The 22,401-nt window shown below is 50.8% G+C and overlaps 1 protein-coding gene across 8 annotated transcripts in view; it reads right to left on the bottom strand.

Moving 5' to 3' along the window:
• The window catches only part of CCDC15 (coiled-coil domain containing 15), a 40,164-nt gene extending 17,829 nt beyond the window's left edge, over positions 1 to 22,335 (bottom strand). The window contains exons 1-9 of one of the 8 annotated variants that reach the window (XM_006140586.3): positions 21,681 to 22,335; positions 21,077 to 21,268; positions 17,276 to 17,389; positions 14,035 to 14,157; positions 12,314 to 12,433; positions 11,122 to 12,078; positions 9,813 to 9,932; positions 9,446 to 9,568; positions 865 to 968 (exon numbers count right to left, since the gene is read on the bottom strand). In XM_006140586.3, coding sequence (XP_006140648.1) covers positions 865 to 968; positions 9,446 to 9,568; positions 9,813 to 9,932; positions 11,122 to 12,078; positions 12,314 to 12,433; positions 14,035 to 14,157; positions 17,276 to 17,389; positions 21,077 to 21,268; positions 21,681 to 21,818 — 1,991 coding nt within the window. In that variant the 5' untranslated portion in view covers positions 21,819 to 22,335. Of the gene's footprint in view, positions 1 to 864; positions 969 to 9,445; positions 9,569 to 9,812; positions 9,933 to 11,121; positions 12,079 to 12,313; positions 12,434 to 13,289; positions 13,598 to 14,034; positions 14,158 to 17,275; positions 17,390 to 21,076; positions 21,269 to 21,680 lie in introns of those variants that run through there. The other 7 variants (XM_006140582.3, XM_006140583.3, XM_006140584.3 and 4 more) reach the window with 7 other exon arrangements.
• Positions 22,336 to 22,401: the final 66 nt, after the last annotated feature.

The raw sequence follows: 22,401 nt of genomic DNA, 5'->3' as shown, positions 1-22,401 counted from the left end.
CGTGGAGCCGCGGGCAGCGACGCAGTACTTCATGACATCGTAACAGTGGACGCGTGTCGTCCTGTACGTGCGGAGACGGCGCAGGGACGGCCTTTGGGTGGCGACAATAGCTGTGTGGCCGTGTGGGTGCGTCGACCGTAGCAGACGGCATGCTGCACGGCGGGCATCAGCAGGAGAAGCCGTGCACGTGTGGACACACGCAACACACAGTACCCTCACCTTCATTTTGCTGTGAACCTGAACCTCTAAACAGTAAAGTCTATATGAAAATCCAACAGCAGAGCACAACTGCTCACCAGCATTCAGACGAGACCGTCGTTTCTACTGTGGATCAGAAGGCAAAAACATCGCTCGATTATTCATAGATTAGCTTCCAAAAGCCTTTCCTAAGAGATTTTTTTGATATAGAGCATGTGTGCTCCCAGAGAAACAGAGAGGCAAAACACAAGAAATCATTCCCCTAGGAGGGATGGCCATGCTGCAATCCCTTCTCCAGTCTCCTCTTGGGATTTTGGCCACGCAAGCCCATGTGCCCGGTGAGTTTCAAGCCACCGGGTCCAGGACTCAAACCGTGGTCGACTCCGTGGGAGTCCAGTAATGTAACCATTCTGCCATCTGCTGGTCCCTAAAAACATTTTAACTGGCAGTTTAAGACTCACAGTGAGGACCAAGAACTTACTATCTGGTCCAGCCAGGGAGGTGCGAGCTGGCAAAGGCTGCTACTTGGCAGGCTGAAGCCACACGGGAGAGCAGGACTCAGCTCTCAGCCCATCCCGAAAAGCAGGGCGCAGTCCCAGCTGCTCAGGAGGCTGAGGTGGCAGGATCGCGCCACGGCAAGGCCCTGTCTGCAAAGGAAACACTCACTTTTCCACTTTCCTCTCTTGTTCCTTTTGCCTCTGCTGTTCCTTTCCTTGTCCTCTCTCCATATCCATGAACAGCTGTCCACGTCTCAGGCACTGCTTCTGTTGCTGAGGGAACAAAGTAGAAGTTACCAGGTTCTGCTCGCAGAGACCCAGGACAGAGGCCGCCATGGCCGCAGTGCTTACCTCCTTGTACCGAGGTGCCTCAAGGCCATGCCACTAACTGAGTCTGCATTCCCAAGTGCCCAGCTGTTAGATGTTAACAGACAAACCAGAAAGACAAGTCCTGATTCCATGTGCCATCGGTCAAGCACCGAGAGTGCTCAGGAAACGACAAGATCTGACATAGTAGATACTATATGTAGCCTATGTCCGAAGTAGGAAGTTCCACAGAAGCAAAGCCACACACACACAAATGCATCAAGAATATTTTAACAGAACAACAGTCACCTTCCCTTTTCAAAACTATAACCCAGGGGCCGGCAGGTGGCATGGTGGTTAAGCGCGCCGAACTCCCACAAAGCCGACCTCAATTCGAGTCCCAGACCTGGCAGCTTACTTTCTCACTTTCTCTGTTCCTTTCTGATCAAATTAAAATAATAAAGTTAAATAAAATAATTCCTTAAACAATTTTTTTAAAACTTACAACACGTATTGGGACAAGCAGTTGGTGTAATGGCTATGTTGCTGGACTCCCATGTAGTCTACTGCGGTTTGAGTTCTGGCCCCGGTGGCTTAAACTCACACGAGGCGCATGTGCATATGAGCCTAAGACCCCAAGAGGAGAATGGAGGAGAAGGGACTGCGGCGTGGCCATTCCCCTGAGGGGGTATTTCTCACTCTCTGTCTGACTCTTTCTAGCTAGCGCACACGCTCTATAGCAAAAACAAAACAAAACAAAAAACTCTCAAAAAATATATATATGTATAACCCATACTGTAAGAGCATGCTCTAAGCCTAGCCTGCACAGCAGGGAGAAAGGAAGAAAGGCCAAGGCATGTCAGAGTATCATGCTCGCCAACGCAACGGTGCAGGAACTCCAAGTGCCCTGCTCCGACAGCGGCCTGCTACCCGAGTCCTGCCTGGACTCTCGGTGCCCTGCTCCGACTGCGGCCTGCTACCCGAGTCCTGCCTGGACTCTCGGTGCCCTGCTCCGACTGCGGCCTGCTACCCGAGTCCTGCCTGGACTCTCGGTGCCCTGCTCCGACTGCGGCCTGCTCACCCCAAGTCCTGCCTGGTCTCTCTCAAGCTACTCAAAGGTGAAAGCGTGCCTAGCACATGGCAGAGGGGCAGGGCTTTTTGGTAATATCATGAATAGTCTGAGTGGCAGTTCTCAATAACGAGATGCACCAGAATCACCAGTTCTAAACACACGAGTGACCTGAGCCAGCAGGCAGTGTGGCGGTCGTGGTGGCCAGATCCCATGACCTACTCTATGGTTCAAATTCCAAAGCCAACAGCTTAGACATCACGCCAGGCATGCGGGCACATGCTCGGGATTCTGAGAGGAGAGCGGAGAAGGGAATACAGCATGGCCACTTCCTCTGGGGGACGATTTTTCGCTTTCTCTTTCCTTCTCTATCTGGTGAGAGCATGTACCCTATAGTGGAAACTTAAAAATAAACACCACCGACACCCTCAGCCTCCCCTCTCAGGTCAGTGTCATCCGACGTGGGTTCAGGCATCCGTACCTCATTCTGGGCGACAGTGAGGGACCATGACGACTGGTTTACCGTTACCAGTGACGCTGATGGACACCACATAGCCAACTAGGGGTCGAGTCCTGGACTCACAGCTCGGAAAACACACCAGGCCACGTGCACGTGTGCCCAGAACCCGAGACACGGACTAGGGAAGGAGCTGCGGGGTGGGCAGCCCTCAGGGGTTGCCTTCTCACTTTCCTGCTGTCTCTCTTCCACAGTGCACACACGCTATGCCAAACTCAGAAAGAAGGAACTGCTGTTTGGTTTGAAGTTTTTGTCACGGGGCATATGCACTCACCAGAGAGAGTAAGTGAGTGAGAAATCACATCCCGGGGGATGGCCATGCCTCAGTCCCTTCACCACATTCTCCTGTGATGTGGCGTGGGTGCACATTCATACACGACTTTCAACTTACTGGGTCCAGGGCTTGACCCCTAGTCAGCCATGTGAGAGTCTAGCGCCTTAACCACCATGCCACCTGCTGGCCTCAAGAACTGCTAGTTAAAACTGACTTTACATTAAAAAGAAAAAGAAAGCCACACAGTGAACAAATTAACAAATTCCTTTAAATAAGTTATGGTGAAAAATACAGATTTACCTGAGCAATTCACTAGGATCTTAGCTTTCATATCAACAAACCGTAAATCCTACGTTCTCTATCTGGTGAGAGCATGTACCCTATAGTGGAAACTTAAAAATAAACACCACCGACACCCTCAGCCTCCCCTCTCAGGTCAGTGTCATCCGACGTGGGTTCAGGCATCCGTACCTCATTCTGGGCGACAGTGAGGGACCATGACGACTGGTTTACCGTTACCAGTGACGCTGATGGACACCACATAGCCAACTAGGGGTCGAGTCCTGGACTCACAGCTCGGAAAACACACCAGGCCACGTGCACGTGTGCCCAGAACCCGAGACACGGACTAGGGAAGGAGCTGCGGGGTGGGCAGCCCTCAGGGGTTGCCTTCTCACTTTCCTGCTGTCTCTCTTCCACAGTGCACACACGCTATGCCAAACTCAGAAAGAAGGAACTGCTGTTTGGTTTGAAGTTTTTGTCACGGGGCATATGCACTCACCAGAGAGAGTAAGTGAGTGAGAAATCACATCCCGGGGGATGGCCATGCCTCAGTCCCTTCACCACATTCTCCTGTGATGTGGCGTGGGTGCACATTCATACACGACTTTCAACTTACTGGGTCCAGGGCTTGAACCCTAGTCAGCCATGTGAGAGTCTAGCGCCTTAACCACCATGCCACCTGCTGGCCTCAAGAACTGCTAGTTAAAACTGACTTTACATTAAAAAGAAAAAGAAAGCCACACAGTGAACAAATTAACAAATTCCTTTAAATAAGTTATGGTGAAAAATACAGATTTACCTGAGCAATTCACTAGGATCTTAGCTTTCATATCAACAAACCGTAAATCCTACGAGCTTGGAAGAGACTAAATATATCCTGGTCACTACGCAGCTTCTGTCTCATCGACGTACCTTGGAGTGTTAGCTCTTAGGGAGCCAGGACAGAAAGCTGCTTCTGACTCTGCCACACACGCAGTCGTGGCAGACCGGGCTGCAGCCGTCCGCTGCCCACCTCTCTCACCCTCTTCCTGACCGGCTCCAGCCTGCCTCTCCACGCGCGGCCCCGACCGGTACCTATCACAGGCCTGTGAGAAAGCCAGTTACAGAGACTGATGGAATTGCCAAGCGCTCGCCCTCTGAATGAGCCCTTCAATTTTTTTTATCTGTTGATTCTTCCCTTTTTTCTTCTTTTAATTTGCTCCGGGCCACATGCTCTCACCAGAGGCAGAGACAGAGAGAAAAGGAAAGTGAGAGGTCAGCCCCAGGGGAGAATGGCCCTGCCCCGACCCCTTTTCGCCACTCTCCTCTTGGAATTCTGGGCATGCACACTTGCACCCAGCATGTTTCTCGAGCCACTGGGCTCCGGATTCAAGCCACGCAGCTGGCCATGTGGGATCCAGCGGCCTTAACCACCATGTCACCTGCTGGCCCTGGCCTCAAAATGCTCCACCTCTACTCATCCAATTCCAAAACCGCTTCCTCAGTTGGCAGGTATCTGTTAAGGCAGCGCCCCACTCCCAGTATTAACAGCCACAAAACGGAAGAGCCCACAGGCCCGTCAGACCCGTCACCAGGAGCATAAACGCTCTCCGCCAGCAGACGAGAGAGCGGCCACGGACGGCTGACGTGCCCAAGGACCTCCCATCGATGGCGCCACCGCGGGGCCTCACACAGCACACGACTTCACCGCGGGGAGAACGACCGGCAGTGGAGACAGCAGGACAGAGCTTGCCTCTGGGATGGGGAGCGTAAGAGTGGGCTGAGACGGGGCAGGAAGAGCCTTTCTAGGGCAACGGTAACGTCCTATCTCAGGTGCAGGCCTGGAGCACACAGAGGTAGGTATTCGCCGACACTGACCGAGGGTAACGTCCTATCTCAGGTGCAGGCCTGGAGCACACAGAGGTACATATTCGTCGACACTGACCGAGGTACACAGGGAACTCAAGGCACTATATTTCACTATTTGCAAATTTTACTCAGAAGAAAAACAAACTATAAATAAAACTTGAATTCTAGTGAATAAAACGCATGCCAAACTGGTGGGGTGAAGTGTATTGGTAGCACCAGTTCATCGTGAAATGCATTAAAAAGAGTATGTATTTACTCAGTATAAAAGCTGAACAGATGGAGAGACTTAGCAGAGAGTTCCCTAGAGAATCATCGTGCAGAGTCGGCAGGTGGTGTGGTGGTTAAGGGCGCTGGATTCCCACACGGCCAACCATGGTTCGAATCCTAGATGTGGTGGCTTGCTTTCTTACTCTCCCCCCTTTCTCTCCCTCTATGATAAAATTAAAATAAGTAAATAAAGTTAAATAAAAAATAATTCTTTAAAAACAGAATCACGGTGGTAGGTGTGGGTACTCACAATAACATGCCTTCACCATTATGCGCATTTAGCAGCTTCCTTACTAAGATGTGGAGAAAAAGATTCTGCAGAGATCCCTTTGAAGTGATGAACTCAGGGACCAGCAGATGGCGTAATGGTTATGTCAATGGACTCCCACATAGTCGACTGTGGTTCAAGTCCCAGACCCAGAGGCTTAAAACTCACACTGGGCATGTGTGTGTGCATGCCCAAAATCCCAAGAGGAGAATGGAGGAGGGACTGTGGCGTGACCATCCCCTCTGTGGAGTGATTTCTCGCTTTCCATCTCCCCGAGCATATACGCCCTACAGCTAAAAAAAAAAAAAAAAAAGGTGATGAATTCAGCAAAGTTGCAAGATACAAAATCAGCACACACAAAAATCTGTTACAACCCAAAAAGAAATGTAAGAGAACAACTCTGTTTATGGTAGCATTAAAAAGTAGTAAGAGAACAACTCTGTTTATGGTAGCGTTAAAAAGTATAAAATACGTGAGCACTTGTCCGGCTGTAACGTGTGGTGGCTAGGCAGGGGACTTTTTTTAAGAGAGGTTTTGCTATAGGGTGCAAATTTAAAACAATGACAAAATTTTAAAAGGTCAGTGTATTATGACATTGTCTTAAAACACCAGCAATATTAACCTGGTCCTCCACATCTTACACGATGTGCCCCGGCAAGGCCCCCCGAGCCTGCCTCGCTGGTTTCCTGATGACCCTGCCTCGGGTCCTGCCAGTCTGCTGAGAGGCCCAGGATGGAAGGCCCTCAGAGCCCGCCCCTACAAGCTGCTCCCTCTCCCCCCGACAGCAGAGACGCACCTCTTATGCAGTAACACACAAACAGGACAGTTCTCCATAGGCAGCGAGGGCTCCGACAACGCGTTGGGCTTCAGGGGGAGTCCTCAGGTGACGCTGGGCCAGCGTGGGCTTTGCACACCAGGGCAGAGCAAGAACCTGCTCTTGGCAGCCTCCCTGCTCCCAGCTGAGGTGCCGTGCCCGTCTAACTCCGCACTGCCGGGCCTGCTCTGCTTTCTGCTGGAAGTGTCCCTGGCGTGCCTGCCAGGGAGTGGCCGATGGGCACCCAGAAACAAACCCTCTTGCCATGGTTCCGCCACCCCGACAGGTGGCTGCTGCCCCAAGTGCAAGCTCTGGAAGACAACAGGACTGAGCAAACGTGCGAGGAAGACGCAGCAGCAGCGACACGCTGCAGGCTTCCAACGGTGGCCCAGAAGGGACCTAACAGGTCGGGGCAGTCTGATGCATCGTGGCACAGGAGACACTGCCCTTCTCGCTGCCATTAGTCTTCACTGCACCTGTAGGCCAGCCCCGAACCTCGGTGACGCTGGAGGAGGTGAAAGGATGGCTCTCCAACGGAGCGCTGAGGTCTCAATGAGGGCGAAAGGGGGTGATGCATGGAACTCCAAAGTCACTCTGCCTACGGCACGTGCTCCGTGAGGGTGGGCTGTCCTAACGGCATCAACCGCACTACTGCTAATATGGGTGAAAGCAGGCCGGCAGGGGGTGTGCCGCTTTAGGTGGCTGGATCCGGCACGGCTAACCGTGCAGTTCAAGTCCCAGACCCAGTGGCCTGAGAAACACAACAGGCTTGAGTGCATGTGTCTCCAGAGCCCTGAAGGGGCTGCAGAGGGGACTGTGGTGTGGTCACCCCTGTGGGAGGTGCTTTCTCCCTCCCCCTCCCTCTCTGGCGATCACGTGCCACCTGTTGCCATCTCTGCTGCTGACCCGACTCGGGCGAGCCCCAGCCAGACGTGCGGACGGACCTGCTGCTGCGCACTCTGCCCCACTTGCCTGCTGTGTAGCAGTCTGGAGGCCGGTCTCACGTAGCGTGGTCACGGGCCACGGAAGGACCCTGTCCTCCACCGCTCAGCTGCTGTGCCCGAGGTCTGCCCACAGTCCGTGTGCTGAGAGCACAGGCCCTGAGCACAGGCGACCCGGCAGCGGCGCCAGGCCTGCAGCAGCGGCGGGAGGTGCAGTGAAGAGGCACTTCCGCAGGTCAGCAAAGCACTCTGTCCGTCATTACTGACCTAACACTAAAGCCCTGAAGCCCTGGCCAGACTGCCCTGTCAAGCAGAGTCAAAACCTATGGAATGCCTCTGCTATGTACCCCGTGTTCTGCTCCGCTGCTCTCTCGGCAGAAGCCAGGCCTGGCAAGTGGGCTGCAACAGCACACATACTCTGGAGCAAGTCCTCCTGCAATCCCTACTTCTCAAAAGTTGAGGGTCGTTTGATAAATTTGCTCAAAAGAACAACAAAATAAAAAACTGACTGAGCAGAAATGCCGGGCTAGTGACAGACGCCAGTGACCCCAGAGTGAGGACAATACGACTGCCAGGAAAGAGCGGAAGTACGTGTGAGACGGCGTGTGTAACGTAAAAATCTCCAGATACAGATCACAGTGGGAAAAATACACAATGAATTCCAGGATGTATGTCCCCAAGTGCCAATAATTAGCAACAGTTTGCTTCATCCCCTCTCCTCTAACCTGTCCAGAAGTATCTGACAACAAAGCCCAACCTAACTGAGCCCATTCTGAGAGCCAAGGGGACCCGCTCTCAGCCTCGCTGGGGGCCTTACGTCTGCGCCCCACGCAGGCTGCCCTTCTGCCCAAGGAGCCCTTTCGCGTTCCCTGCTCATTCCCTGCAAGAAGCTTAGTCCTGGGTTTGGTGTCTGGAGTGGGGATACTCCAGGGGCAACTGTTCTCTCCTCCTCTCACACAAGATGAGAGGGGTGAGAGATAGGTCTGAAGGGGAACGGAAACCAAGCAGACTGACCAGGGCCGTGTGCCCTCGTACTACCATCACAGGCCCCAGTGAGAGCCCCAGGGATGCACTGGGTAAGAATATCCCGGGACAACCTGACAGGAGTGAGGATGTCACACTTGCAGCCCAAGTAACACAGCTGAATTCTCAGTCCCAAAGCAGGCACAGGGGAGTCTGACAAGCCCCGTTCCTAACTACCGTGGGATCTGCTGCTCCTCCCACCTGGTTCATGCAGAGGGGTACACCTGCAGGAAAACTGTGGACTGCAGGAAAAGTGAGAGAACAACTTTGGTAAACTTGAAATGCCTGGTTCTGGAATGAGACATGAGCATGAGGGACCAGCAGATGTTGTGACGGTTACATCACTGGACTCTCACGCAGTCAATCACAGTTCAAGTCTCAGGACCGGCAGCTTAAAACTCATGCTGGGCACGTGTGCACGCATGCCCAAAATCCTGGGAGGAAAATGGAGAAAGGATTGCAGCACAGTGATTTCACGCCTTCTGTCTCTCTGTCTCTTGGGCGAGTACACGCGTTCTATAGCAAAAATCTTTTGTTTCTGGAGAGGTTTCTGCTATAGGGTGTGTGCGCTTGTCAGAAAGAGAGAGACAGACAGACAGAAAGCAAGAAATCACCCCCAAGGTGGGATGGCCACACCGCAATCCCTTCTCCTCCATTCTCCTCTCAGGATCCTGGGCACGCCTGCATACGCGCCTGGCGTGAGTTTAAGCCACCAGGTCCGGGACTTGAATCACGGTTGACTACATGGGAGTTCAGCGACATAGCCATTACGCCAACTGCTGGTCCCTCTATAGCAAAAATCTTTAAAAAAAAAAAAAAAAAAGTGCGATGCATCGGCCCTCTGAATGCTGCGGCTGACCTGGCCAACACTCTCCATCGGTCCAGGGTCTCCAGCACCATTAGAAAGAGAAGGGGGCGCCTGAAGCGCCAAGACTTAGCACTTCCCACCCACCTTCCTGAGCGCCCCCCGTCCAGCAGCGCTGGGCACTACTTGCCACTCACATGGGGCGGTGCACGCTCCCAGCTCCTGGCTGGCTCCCAGCCCTGATCCCACACCTCAGGACCTCACGGGACAGTCGGCGAGAACTCCCAAGACCAAGTACTTTCTTTTCCATGATAGCTCTTTTTCATTCTGTTCTACCTGTTCTCTGATGAGGTCCTGGTCCCAGAGTTTGGGAGGCAGAAACTGATAACCCCTCAGAGAACATCCTTGTCGCCCCTGCTCACGTGCCGTCTCGGAGTCTGGCTCTTCAAAGTGTACTTTCTAAAAGAGAAAACAAACAATAACGTGTTCACCTGCAGTGATGGACAGCAGTACTGTTACAGATGACCCGTACTAGCCGTTGAGACCCTTTAGGGTAACGCTTGAAACTCAGCATAATGTGAAATATTGTGAAGTAAGACAGAAAACCCTATTTTTATCAGTTTTGGAGCTGAGCTGAGAACAATCTGTGCAAGCTCCATGCTAAGCCCTACATGGCTCCGCCCCGCAGCCCCTCCTGCCCTACCTTCCCTCTGCTGGAAGCCTGGCAGTGCCCGCACAGGCCGACTCGCAGCTCGTCCAGGGGAGGTGCCCCCCGTGCCCCTCTGCCTGGCAAAACTGATGGTGGCAGCTTCAAATTTACTTTCTGAAAGAGAGCAAAACAAACCGTCAATTGTTCAGTAACCGACGACGCATTAACTGACTTTAGGCTTCAGTAAGAACTCCGGTGCTAAGCGAGGTTGGAGTACCCTGGGTGTTCTAGGGATAAAGTGAAACGCCATATCCCACAGAAACCCAGTCAGTCCTAAGGAGTCGCTTCCTGCCATCTCTTCCTTCTTCCTTTGGGTTGACCTGCTGTCTGGGGGAGGGCTGGCCATGGAAACACACAAGAGATGGGTACCCAGAGGCCGCTCCTTTCCTAATGGAGAAGACTCAGAAAACAAAGCACGCTGTCCAAACATGGGCAATGCACTGCTACTGATACGCCAGCAAAACCCTGGAGTTCTCAGAAGTCCATCAGGAAATTATCTGTTCCAACTATGAATCTATAAATCAGCTCAATATCCTAGCAAATCCCACTCCGAATCCTAAGGAGCTTGTTTCTTCTGGTCATATGTTCTTTTTCTTCTCTTCTCTTTTTTAAGAATTATTTCATTTAACTGTATGTATGTATGTATCTTAATTTGACCAGAGCGGGACAGAGAGAAAGATAGAAAGCAAACCTCCAGGTCCAGGACTTGAACCACGGTCAGCACCCTGGGTGTTCTAGGGATAAAGTGAAACGCCATATCCCACAGAAACCCAGTCAGTCCTAAGGAGTCGCTTCCTGCCATCTCTTCCTTCTTCCTTTGGGTTGACCTGCTGTCTGGGGGAGGGCTGGCCATGGAAACACACAAGAGATGGGTACCCAGAGGCCGCTCCTTTCCTAATGGAGAAGACTCAGAAAACAAAGCACGCTGTCCAAACATGGGCAATGCACTGCTACTGATACGCCAGCAAAACCCTGGAGTTCTCAGAAGTCCATCAGGAAATTATCTGTTCCAACTATGAATCTATAAATCAGCTCAATATCCTAGCAAATCCCACTCCGAATCCTAAGGAGCTTGTTTCTTCTGGTCATATGTTCTTTTTCTTCTCTTCTCTTTTTTAAGAATTATTTCATTTAACTGTATGTATGTATGTATCTTAATTTGACCAGAGCGGGACAGAGAGAAAGATAGAAAGCAAACCTCCAGGTCCAGGACTTGAACCACGGTCAGCCATGTGGGAGTCCAGCACCCTTAACCACCAGTCCACCTGCCAGCCCCTCATATGTTTTTTTCACTCTATTTTACCTCATCTTTGGGTAGGAAATCCTGGTCCTGACCTTTGGGTAGAATATTCTGATCCTTGAGGGAAACATGCTGGTCTTCAGGTAGAGAACCCTGGTCCTGGGAACCAGGTAGAATATTTTGGTGTTTAAGGAGAACGTGTTCATCACTGAGGAGAAAATCCTGGCTCTGATATTTGGGTCGGAAAGTCTGATCTTTGGGGAGAACATGCTCATCTGTGGGTAGAAAATTTTGGTCTTTAGGTAAGAAATCCTGGTTTAGACAGTCGAGGAGACTCTCCTTAGAGAGAGCATGCTGGTTTCTGGGTAAAAAATCTTGGTCTTCAGGTAGAGAGTCCTGGTCCTGATAACTGGGTAGAATATTCTCGTTTTTAGGGAGATCATGGTCATCTTTTGGGAGAAAACCCTCGTCTTTAGGTAGGAAATTCTGGTCCTGGCTTGAGGGTAGTATATTCTGGTCTTTCGGGAGAATATACTGGTTTGTGAGTAGAAAACTTTTGTCTTCAGGTAGAGAATCCTGGTCCTGATGTTTGGGTTGAATATTCTGGTCTTTACGTAGAACTTGCTCCCTTTTGGAGAGAAGACCCTGATCCTTAGGTAGCCAATCCTGGCCTTGACACTCAGGTGGAATAGTCTGGTCTTTGGGAAGAACACAAAGGTCTTTGGGTAGAAAAAGCTGGTTTGGAGGTAGAAAATTCTGTGCTTCCAATACAATACTCCCATCCTCTGTATCAGTACTCTGGGTTTTCAGCACAGTACTCTGAGTTTCGATCTTCACAGCCTGACCTTGGGGTGCAATCGCCTGCACCTCCACCGTGACAGCCTGGGTGACTGGCCCCACACTCTGGATTCCCATCAAATGAGCCTGGGCTTCCGGCAGAACGTCCGGAGGGCCCCCAAGGTGGGACTGCTCTTCTTCTTCTTCTATCACAGCAAATAATGGGTTTTTAAATGTTACTTTCTACAAGTGAACAGAAACACAAAGTATAGAATGTCAGGTAGCAGCCACACTCCGGTTTTTCTGCAAGAACTCTTAATTAATCTTAAATTATATGGTAGTCAAGCCAACTACTAGAGTAAAATGCAAATTATAAACTTGGTCCAACTTAACAGAACCTAAATCTACAACCCCAAACCAGTACCACAGCACGGTATCCGTCCAAACTGCAGTCAGCTCGCTCTCTCCTAAAGCTCACCGGAACTCTGCTCAAAGCCTTGCCTCTGACTTCAGAGGGGAATTCTTGCTGGTTCCTCCGAAACAAAGCTCCCCCTTTCTCATCAATCATAATGGATAGAGATTCCTCACAGCAGGGTTCCTAAAGAAAAAATCAATAAAAATGTAAAGAAACAAAAAACAAAGAAGACACCAAATGTTGCTGCCCCAGACACAATGTGACTGTAATAAGACTCGAGGCTCCGGGACACCGCCGGCCTGAGTTTATGAGGCAGTACAACCACGTTGTAACACCTTTGTGGTGTAAGACTGTACACCGAAAGCTATAAAGCAGTACTGAGAAAGAAATAAAGAAGAGCTAAATAAATGGAAAACATCCCATGTTCATGGGCCAAAAGACAATATTGCTAAGGTGGTACTATTTCCCAAACTGATCTCCAGATTCACGGATCTCTATCAAAATACCCGCGGGCTTTTTCTTTGCAGAGGTGGGGGAGGCGGTAAATGAACAAGATAATCATAAATTTACATGGAAATGCACGGGATCCAGAACAGCAGAACGTTCTTGAAAAGTAGAACAAAGCTGGAGGTCTCACTCTTGCCAATTTCAAAACCTACTACAAAGCTATAATAACTAAGACAGTGTGACTGGTACAGAACCAACATAAGACAACGAGACACAGACGAGAGTTCAGAAAATAAACAAACCCTCACGGGACCAGCAGTTAGCATAATGGCTATGTCACTGGACTCCCATGTAGTCGACCACGGTTTGAGTCCTGGACCCAGTGGCTTAAACTCACACTGGGTGCGTGTGCATGCGTGCCCAAGATCCCAAGAGGAGAATGGAGGAGAAGAGATTGTGGCGTGGCCATCCCCTTGGGGGGTGATTTCTTGCTTTCTGTCTCTCTGTCATTCTGGTAAGTGCACGTGCCCTACAACAAAAACCTCTCAAAAAAAAAAAAAAAAAAAAGAAAAAAAAGAAAACAAACCCTCACCTTTACAGTCAATTCAACGTCAACAAGGGTGCCAGGACAAGTAATGGGGAAACACAGGCTAAGAACAAATGGTGCTGGGTTACTGAGTAGCCACATGCCAAACAATGAAGCCGGGGCCAGCAGACGGCATGCAGGCTAAGGCGCTGGATCCCAGGTGGCCAACTCCACAGTCCAAGTCCTGAACCCATGGTCTTGAGAACACCAGGCACGTGTGCACGCATGTCCACAATTCCAAGAGGAGACGTGGAGAAGACGGTGGCACGGCCGTGCCCCATGGGGGGGATGCTTTCTCACTTCCCCTCTCTCTGTCTCTGTCCCCAGCGCGCGCATGCAACCTAGGAGAAAAAACAAGCATGCAGTTGGACCACTTCCTTACACCATACATAGAACCGGGCACAGGCCTAGAGCTCAGAGCTGAAACCGTAACAGTCCTGGACGTGCAGCAGTAAAACTCCCCAGGTGTGCAGCACGCAGTGGCCAGGAGGTGCCACAGGAAGGCACGAGCCACAAAAGAGGGAGAGCTGGCCTGTGCCCTTCCTGTGGTGGCGGTGCACAGCCCCGGGGCACTGTGAAGACGGCGGAGCTGGACGTTCTCCACGTGTGAACTGTATGGTAGATGGGCTACATCTCAGTGTGGCTGGGTAAAAGCCCACGTGGGCATTACCATCCCCACCCTGACCCTACCCTAGTCAGCTGCAGCCAGCCCTAACGAGCCACTGTCTTACCGCCCACTCTGCTGACCCACCTGATTGTCCATAAAGCTGTGATGATGGGAGGCAGCCAGAAGACCTTGGTGGACCTTCACGGGGAACTCTTCTCTTATTCCTGTGTTTATCCTGATGGACGCTGGTTTCCTAGAAAGTGCTTTCTGAGAAAGGGAAAAAATTCTAATTTGAGCAGTCTGCAGAAAGCACTATCCTAACAACACAAGTTGAGTTCCTGAGAAAGATCCGGAACGCTCTTGGCAGGTTGCTGCAGTCTAGTGCAGAGCAAAGGGTAGGGAAGGCCTCTTCGAAGCACAGGCAAGGCGGCCTGCAGGCGAGGGGCCAGAGCCAGTGTGGCTGACATTGGCTCGACCCCAGCACCAGTGGCTTGAAAACCTTGCCAGGCCTGTGTCGCCCAAATCCCAACAGGGTGGAGAAATGAAGGGACTGTGGTACGGCCATGTCTCACTGCGGGGTGCCTCCTTCCCCTCTGTCTTTGGAGGGTACAGACACCCTCTGGCAATTAATAAAAAAAGGCACAAATACATCACCCACGTGTCAAACACAGGGAGTGAGACCCCGAGTGCCTAAGTGGTAGCCTGGCCTGCCCCAGCCAGACCTCTGCCGGCAGGCTGGTGGTTCTGGCCACGGTGACCTGACCAAGGGCAAGCAAGCACAACTCTGCCTGATCTGCCAGCCCACGGCAACCAGGAGCTGACCTGCCAGCCCACGACAACAACCAGGGGCTCTTGACACTGGCGTGAGGAAAAGGGCAGGACCACGACCAGGCCCAGACGGCTTTTTCTTTCTTTCTTTCTTTTTTTTTTTGCTATAGGGCGCGTGCGCTCGCGAGACAGACAGAGAGAGACAGAGAGACAGAAAGTGAGAAATCACCCCCCAGAGGGGATGGTCACGCTGCAATCCCTTCTCCTCCATTCTCCTCTCGGGATCTTGGGCACGCACGCACACGCGCCCAACGTGAGTTTAAGCCACCGGGTCCAGGACTCGAACCGCGGTCGACTACGTGGGAGTCCAGCGACATGGCCATTATGCTAACTGCTGGTCCCCCGGGTGGCTTTCTGACCTGCAGGTTCCTACGGCACACACCCGAGGGCAGGAGACGACGCAACGTGAGGGAAAAGCTCCACGGAGGCCAGGTCTCCCTGGTTTCCTGGGTAATTCCCACGTATACAGAGTAGGTCTGTTTCTGCTCTTTCTGGAACACAAGCTCGCATTCCTTGGGAGCAACGGCCAACCTAAGTTCCTCGCCTGCATCACAACAATAAGGAACTGCGCTGAAAGGGCACCTCTGACGTGTGGAGCTGGTTTACACAAGGATGTCATCTCAATACTCCATTCTACAGGGTGATTATTTCAGTCAGGCCTGTGACCGGAGCTCCTTCTGGAAAAACAATGACTGAGAGGTCCCGAGCATGTTCCACGCGCTATAAAACATCGCCCCTGGGGCATGGTCACCTCTTCTTTCTGGCTTATTAGAGAGTGTCCGACCCCCTCAGCTAACAGGTCCCTGGCCCCAAGTGCAGCACCACCTGAGAGCTACGAGGAGACCGAGCCTCGAGCACCCGGGCACGGGAGGCAGCAGAGCCACCAGGCAGCGCTGAGCTGGGCCGAGGGCGGGCGGCCTGTGCTGGCACACCATGCCAGCTGGGTCTGAACTCGGTAATAAACTTAACCTCACTGGAGGGAGGCGTGACGTACAGCCTCACCGACCAGCTGCAAACACTAGAGGTGAGTGTCCGACAGGCCGAGGCGCTGCGTGAAGGAGCACGTCGGTGTCCACGGCCGGAAAGCCACAGCCACGCGTGCTGAGACGGAGCTGGGGACACACTGAAGGACGACTGACGACAAAACAATGAAAGGGAGAGGAACAGAGCTAAGCACCAAAGACAGATGCTGCGTTTTACTGGATGCTCCCACTCAGACTCGAAATCAAAGCCCAAACTCGGTAAACAGGAAAACACACCGCCCTGTATCATGTCTGGGCTCTGAAAGAAGTAGGTAAGTCGGCAACAGAACGGCCTCCCTTCCTAAGTGTCGGGAGACACCTCCGGAGCCTCGCTCTACACTGAGACCCCAATTATTCGCTCTGTATGTTCTGAATCCAATGACAGTTTTTCTTTTTTTTAAGAAAATAACAGCATTGAGATAAGCAGATGGCATAATGGTTACGTTGCTGGATTCCCACGTAGTCAACCGTGGTTCAAGTCCTGGACCCGGGGGCTTAAAAGTCACACCAGGTGTGTGTGCGTGCATGCCCAAAATCCCATGAGGAGAATGGAGAAGGGATTGTGGCATGGCCCGCTCCCTGCAGGGTGATTTCTCGCTTTCAGTCTCTCTGCCTCTCCAGCAGGCACACACACCCTACAGCGATAATCTTTCTCTCAAAAAAAAAAAAAAAAATTAGCAGCATTAGGCCAGCAGGTGGCATGGTGGTTAAGGTGAATGGCTCCCACATGCAGACTATGCAGTTCAAGTCCCGGACTCAGAGGCTTGAAAAACATGTCAGAAGTGAGTGCACACGTGCACCTAAAGTCCTGAAAGGAGAGAGGCAGGAGAGGGCCTGTGCCATGACCATGACCACGACCACTTTGTCTGTTTCACCTTCTCTCTGTGTTTCTGTCTCTAACAATTGCATGCACCCTTTGGCAATTTTTTTTTAAATAGCACACTAATATTTTTTCCAGATTAGAAAATAAAATATATGCATTATAGAAAACTTTAAAAAAAAGGAGCGAGTAAAAATTACTCCTAATGTTGCCTAGAAATCATCAGCACTGAGCACTGTCATTTCCACCCAGGCCTGGGCTGTCTGCGTGCGGCTTCCCTCCGTGCTGCTCACCGTTGCCCTTCACGCACTGACCAAAATCCCTCTCGGCGTCTTTTTCGACCACCTCGCCAGCCTAAGTGCTGTCTCCAGAACGATGCCTGCCTCACACACGTACTTGGTGGTGAGTATGCGGCGACTCCAGAGCCACGGCTGGCCACATGGGACCTGGCCCCGACACCGCACTTAGCCACCATGCCACGATGGCGGGGAGTGATTTTTATACCCGACTTTCTCACTTCACTTTGTAGGTACAGCGCTTTGCCTTGTCTCTGGTTACTCTGAAAACATCAGCTGCATATGGATATATCATAATTTATGTAAGCATTCTACACTACTCAACATTACTTTCTATGATTTCAGAGTTTGAAATTACGCTGAAATGTAAATAATTTTTACCAGTATTTTAAAAAACAGAGTATCAGAAATGAATTTACCTCTTGGGTGGGAAAACTTTCCCTTCCACCTTCTGGAGACACCAATGTCTTTTTTTCACTCACTGTTTTAAAGGACGCCAGCCGGTGACGTGCCTGCTTCATGGTTAGACTAGGCTGCCAGAGAAAGGGGGAAAGGCAAACAAAAGCGGGTTGTAACCTTAATGCCAGATGCACGAGTGCTCCAACAGGAAGACAGGCCCTACCGCAGAGTGCCGGCACTGACACAACGGCTGACTTGCACAGGAGGCTTGGCTGACAGCTGTGCCCGCTGCCAGGACCCCAGACTGCTTCACAGCTGACGGGCTGCGTCCCTTTCTCAGTGCACGCTCTACGCTGGGTACGGACACCAGCTATCCGCCCTCTTCCAGCCGTCTTCTGAGCAGCCCCTTCTTCACCTGGCCCTTGCATCTTGCATGCCTGATTGCCTTCATCCCTTCTTGTGTTAGACTCTAGTTCTAGGTCCCCTAAAGTCCCCCCCATTTACACAAACCTCTCCTCCACCCCCTCCGAAGACTACAGCTATTTACAGTCTCCTCAGACCTCCCCTCCGCCAGGGAAAAGCCTTCTGAGCTGCCTCACGGCACACGCTCGACCCTCGACAGTCCCGACGTGTTTAGGCCAATTGAAGGCCGCAGTGGCCCAGCAATGGCCAGAGATCCCAGGCCCTGACTTCCGGACTATAAATGTGACTTTTCTCTTTTCTTTCTTTAATTGCTAGAAGGCATGTGTGCTTGCCAGAGAAAAAGGGAGAGAAAAAGCACCTCCCATGGGACACGGTCACACTACAGCCCTTCTCCCTCCCTATCTCCACCCTGTCAGGATTTGGGGCCTGTGTGCACAAGTAGCCGGCAGCTTTTCAAGCTGCCAGGCCTGGGCTCTAGCAGCTGGCCACGTGGGATCTAGCGTTCTCTGCAGAGCGCTTAGTCACTGGGCTACGGGGCTGCCCACATCAACGTTACTTGACAGTGGACAAAGACCTTTGCAGGTACGATTAGGTAAAGGGGTTTTTAGATAACCCTGGATTATCCCCACGGGCTCTGAATGCCACCACAAGAGTCCTCACGACAGAGAGAGGTAGAGAGATTAAACGGCAGAAGAGAAGGTGATGTGAAGATGCAGGCAGGCATGGTTCCCTTGCTGCCGAAGGAATGCCAGCTGACACCAAAGCCGGCAAGCCAAGAGGTACAGCTTACAGGGCTGCGTCGGAGACACAGTGTAAGAAGGATTCCTTAGAGAAAAGCTGGACCAGATAACTTTAACATTTAATTAAAAGTTTAAATAAATTCCAACACACACAGTAGACAGGATACGAGTAAACCTCCACAGGCACACCCAGCTTTACGGGTATTGGTTTCTGGCCAATTTTTATTTAGCCACAACTCAATACTTTACCCCACATTATTCTGAAGTATATTCTTTGATGCCAAGTAATATAATCCTAAATATTTCTATTTTTTTTAAAGAATTATCCATTTCATGTATTAACATTTTAATTTGTGGGACCAGCAGTTGGTGTAATGGTTATGTTGCTGGACTCCCATGTAGTTGACCACGGTTCAAGTCCCAGATCCAGTGGCTTAAACACACCAGAGAACGGAGAAGGGATTGCAGTGTAGCCATCCCCCCTGGGGGGGGCAGTGATTTCTCGCTGTCTTTGTCTTTCTGGAGAGCACATGCATCCTATAGCAAAACTTCTCCAAAATTTTTTTTTAATATGCTATAGGGCACATATGCATTCACTAGAGAGAAACAGAGAGAGAGAAAGCAAGAAAGCAACTCACCAAGCCTGGGACTCCAGCTGCGGCCACGTGAGAGTCCGACACCTTAACCACCACGCCAACTGCCAGCCACAGTTCAACGTCAGATGAATGGGGCCACCAGGTGGCATGGCGGTTAATGCATTAAGATTCTAATATGGCCAATCGGGTTCAAGTCCCAGACCCAGCAGCTACAGAACCACGCTGGACACGTGTGCATGGCCACGAGGGTCACAGGGGAGTGCGGGCTGGGGCAGGGCCATCCCCCACCCCAGGTGATTTCTCGCTGTCCTTTGTCTCCCTCCAGCAAGTGCAACGAACCCTATGGCGAACAAACAAACAAACAAAAACTGTCCAGGGCCAAAATCCTACGTTTGTACAGACCCCGGACACAAGAAAGTGGAAAATTCCACAACATACAGAAGGTGTCGTGCTCACCATTTACTACAGAGGGGTTAGCGTGCCTGCTGTCTCCTTGTGCAGTTCACAGTGACATCTAGTGGACAAAACTGCAACTGCCGTGGTGAGATTCAAAATAGCACCTATTGTCTCAGTTAGCACGGGTTACAGGACTGCCAGTACAGTTAAGCCACTCTGGCAGTTCACCTCCTTTCAAGAATTTAGCACCAGTTAAAGCACTACACAGCAGTATTTTCTCTGACCTACCTAACCTCATCCTTCTGTTGCTCTCCTTTATAAACCATCGATTAGAAACTGTCACTGCAGGCCTCTCATCCCCGTCTCCTGGCTCTCGTGTCTACCCATGCAGTCCAACGTACCGATTCCACGTACAGTTCAGTTCCATTTCCTCCACAGTCTTCCCCGATTTCCTTGGAATTTTTGAATTTTTGAATTCCCAGGGACCAGCAGAGGGCATAATGGTTACCAAGTGGCTGACCGTGGTCAGAGCAACGTAAAATCTCACGCTGGGCACGTGTGTGTTCATGCCCAAAATTCCAAGTGGAGAATGGAGAAGGGGTTATGGTGTGGTCATCCCCCCCGGGAGTGAATTCTCCTTTTCTCTCTGTCTCTCTAGCAAGTGTACACACCCTATAGCAAAAATCTCTCTTAAAAATTTTTTTAATTCCCATGGCACAAGTTTATTATCAAAGACAACAAATATGTCTACTACCATCTAACAGACTAGGGACCTATGGATTTTTAATCTGGATGGAGTACCGATGACTTAAGTGGATGACTTCATGCACAAGGGCTAATTTGGTTCGTTTTTTTTTTCCAAAGAGGTTTTTGCCCGGGACCAGCAGTTAGCGTAATGGCTATATCGCTGGATTCCCATGTGGTCAACCGTGGTTCACGTCCCGGACCCGATGGCTTAAAACTCACTCCAGGCACATATGTGTGCATGCCCAACATCCCAAGAGGAGAATGGAGAAGGGATTGTGGCATGGCCTTCCCCCGGTGGGTGATTTCTTGCTTTCTGTCTCTCTGTCTGTCTAGCGAGCGCATGCGCCGTATAGCAAAAACCTCTCCAAAAAAAAAACAAAGAGTTTTTTGCCTTAGAGTGTTTGCAGTTGTCACAGAGAGACAGAGACAGTGAAAGGGAAATTGAGAAATCGCCCCTGGGGGATGGCCATGCTGCAATCCCTTCTCCTCCATGCTCCTCCTGGGATCCTGGGCATGCTGCATGGTTTTCAAGCTACTGGGTCTGGGACTAGAACCACGGTTAGCAATGTAGGAGTCCAGCAACATAACCGGTACGCCACCTGCTGGCCACAGGCTAACTGTAAACGTGAGGCATTGAAAATGAGTCACTGAGTACAAGGTACATTTTCTCAAAACTGCATTCGTTAAGGGTTTACATTATCTAGTACTTTGGCATCATCCTTTACATGATTTCGAAGTGTTTTACCAAAATTAACTAAATGTAAATTTAAAATATCCCAGTATTCTCTACTTTATAAAAGTTAAAAAAAGGTAATAAAAGGTTGAATATAATTCCGAACCCTTCTTCACATTCTAAATATGTCATATTTTTAGTTCAGGGCATAGGGAAAATTCAGACATAAAATCAGGATGTGCTCACAGCCTGGGCTTGTTGCGGGAGCAGTGCAGCCCAACTCTGCCCGCCTTCTGCTGCACCCTCAAGCACCTGGGAAGGAGGCGAGCCAGAAATCCCAGCAGCAGCCTCCACACGGCCTGAACACACACTTGCTGCTTTAGAAGAGAAGTGTCCTGGCCCTGAAGACTGCATAGCTGGGGAGCCTCTTTTCTCTGCCTATGTGAAGAAAGAAGAGGGACAGTCAGATTCCATTCCAGTGCAATCGAAAACCCCGCCACACAGCCCAGATTTACAGTCAGGGCAGCGGCAGGAAGAGGCTTCTGCTGGCAGGGAAACTAACACTGGCCAGGCAACTACTTCACAATATGCTGGCAACTTATTTACCTCGACTAATTCCCACAGCACCCAGTGAAGTATTTAGTCTAGAGCCATAGCTAACTAGTGGCAAAACCAGAATTCAAACTCAAGTTTGATTCTGAAATTCTGACATTACTTTTAACTATCTGATGAAAGCAAAACAGTAAACAGGAACACCACGAGGATAAAAGGAGAATGACAGCCGCCGCCGTGGCCTCGTGGTCCCTCGCACGTGAGGACCCCCTGGCCTACTGTGGACTTGTGGACTTACTGCTCCGTCACATCTTTGAGGCTGCTGCATTTTTCTGAGCCTGACTTGTTGGTTTACTCGGTGTCTGACTTGTCTCTGGAAACGTGTCAAAGCTTCCTGCTTTCTTCTTAGCTGCTCCTTGAGCTCCGCCTCAATCATGCACGCCAAGACCTTTACAGACGGAAGACGGGGATGAGTGGTGTCCGCAGTTCTGCCCACCAGGGCTGCAGTACTCACAGAGCAGCCAGGACACAGTCCTGCGCAAATAACCCAGCTCCATAATCCAAACCCCTGCAGGACAGAAGGGGGCCGCAGGTCAAAGCCAATGGCCCAGACTGAGCTGGAAGAGCAAGAATGCAGACCAAATTGCAAACTAAGCTCTGGGCTCTGAGGATGCAAATCGTCTTAATTTCTTAGTGAAGGAGAACTAAAGGTATTTTCATTCATTCTTACTGAGCCAATTCAAACCTCACCTACCTTGAACACACCCTAAAAGGAGAGGTCCAGACCCCCCAGACTGCTAACACTCCCCATGCCACCCCATGTGCACTTGCAGGAGACACAGAGATGAAAAGTGTGAAGGCGCCTGCAGGGAGGGCCACTCCACAACCCCTTCTCCATCCTCTACAGGATCTGGGCAACACACAGGGCCCGTTTTTGTTTTTTTTTTCCTTTTTTTTGGAGTTTTTTGTTTTTGTTTTTTTTTTTTTTTTTTTGTTTTGGAGCGAATACACTTGACAGC

The sequence above is a fragment of the Tupaia chinensis genome, unplaced genomic scaffold (genome assembly GCF_000334495.1).
Source record: "Tupaia chinensis unplaced genomic scaffold, TupChi_1.0 Scaffold000037_4, whole genome shotgun sequence".
NCBI classification, from domain to species: domain Eukaryota; kingdom Metazoa; phylum Chordata; class Mammalia; order Scandentia; family Tupaiidae; genus Tupaia; species Tupaia belangeri.
Note: the sequence above shows the minus strand (reverse complement) of the source record. Positions and strands in the feature narration are given on the sequence as shown.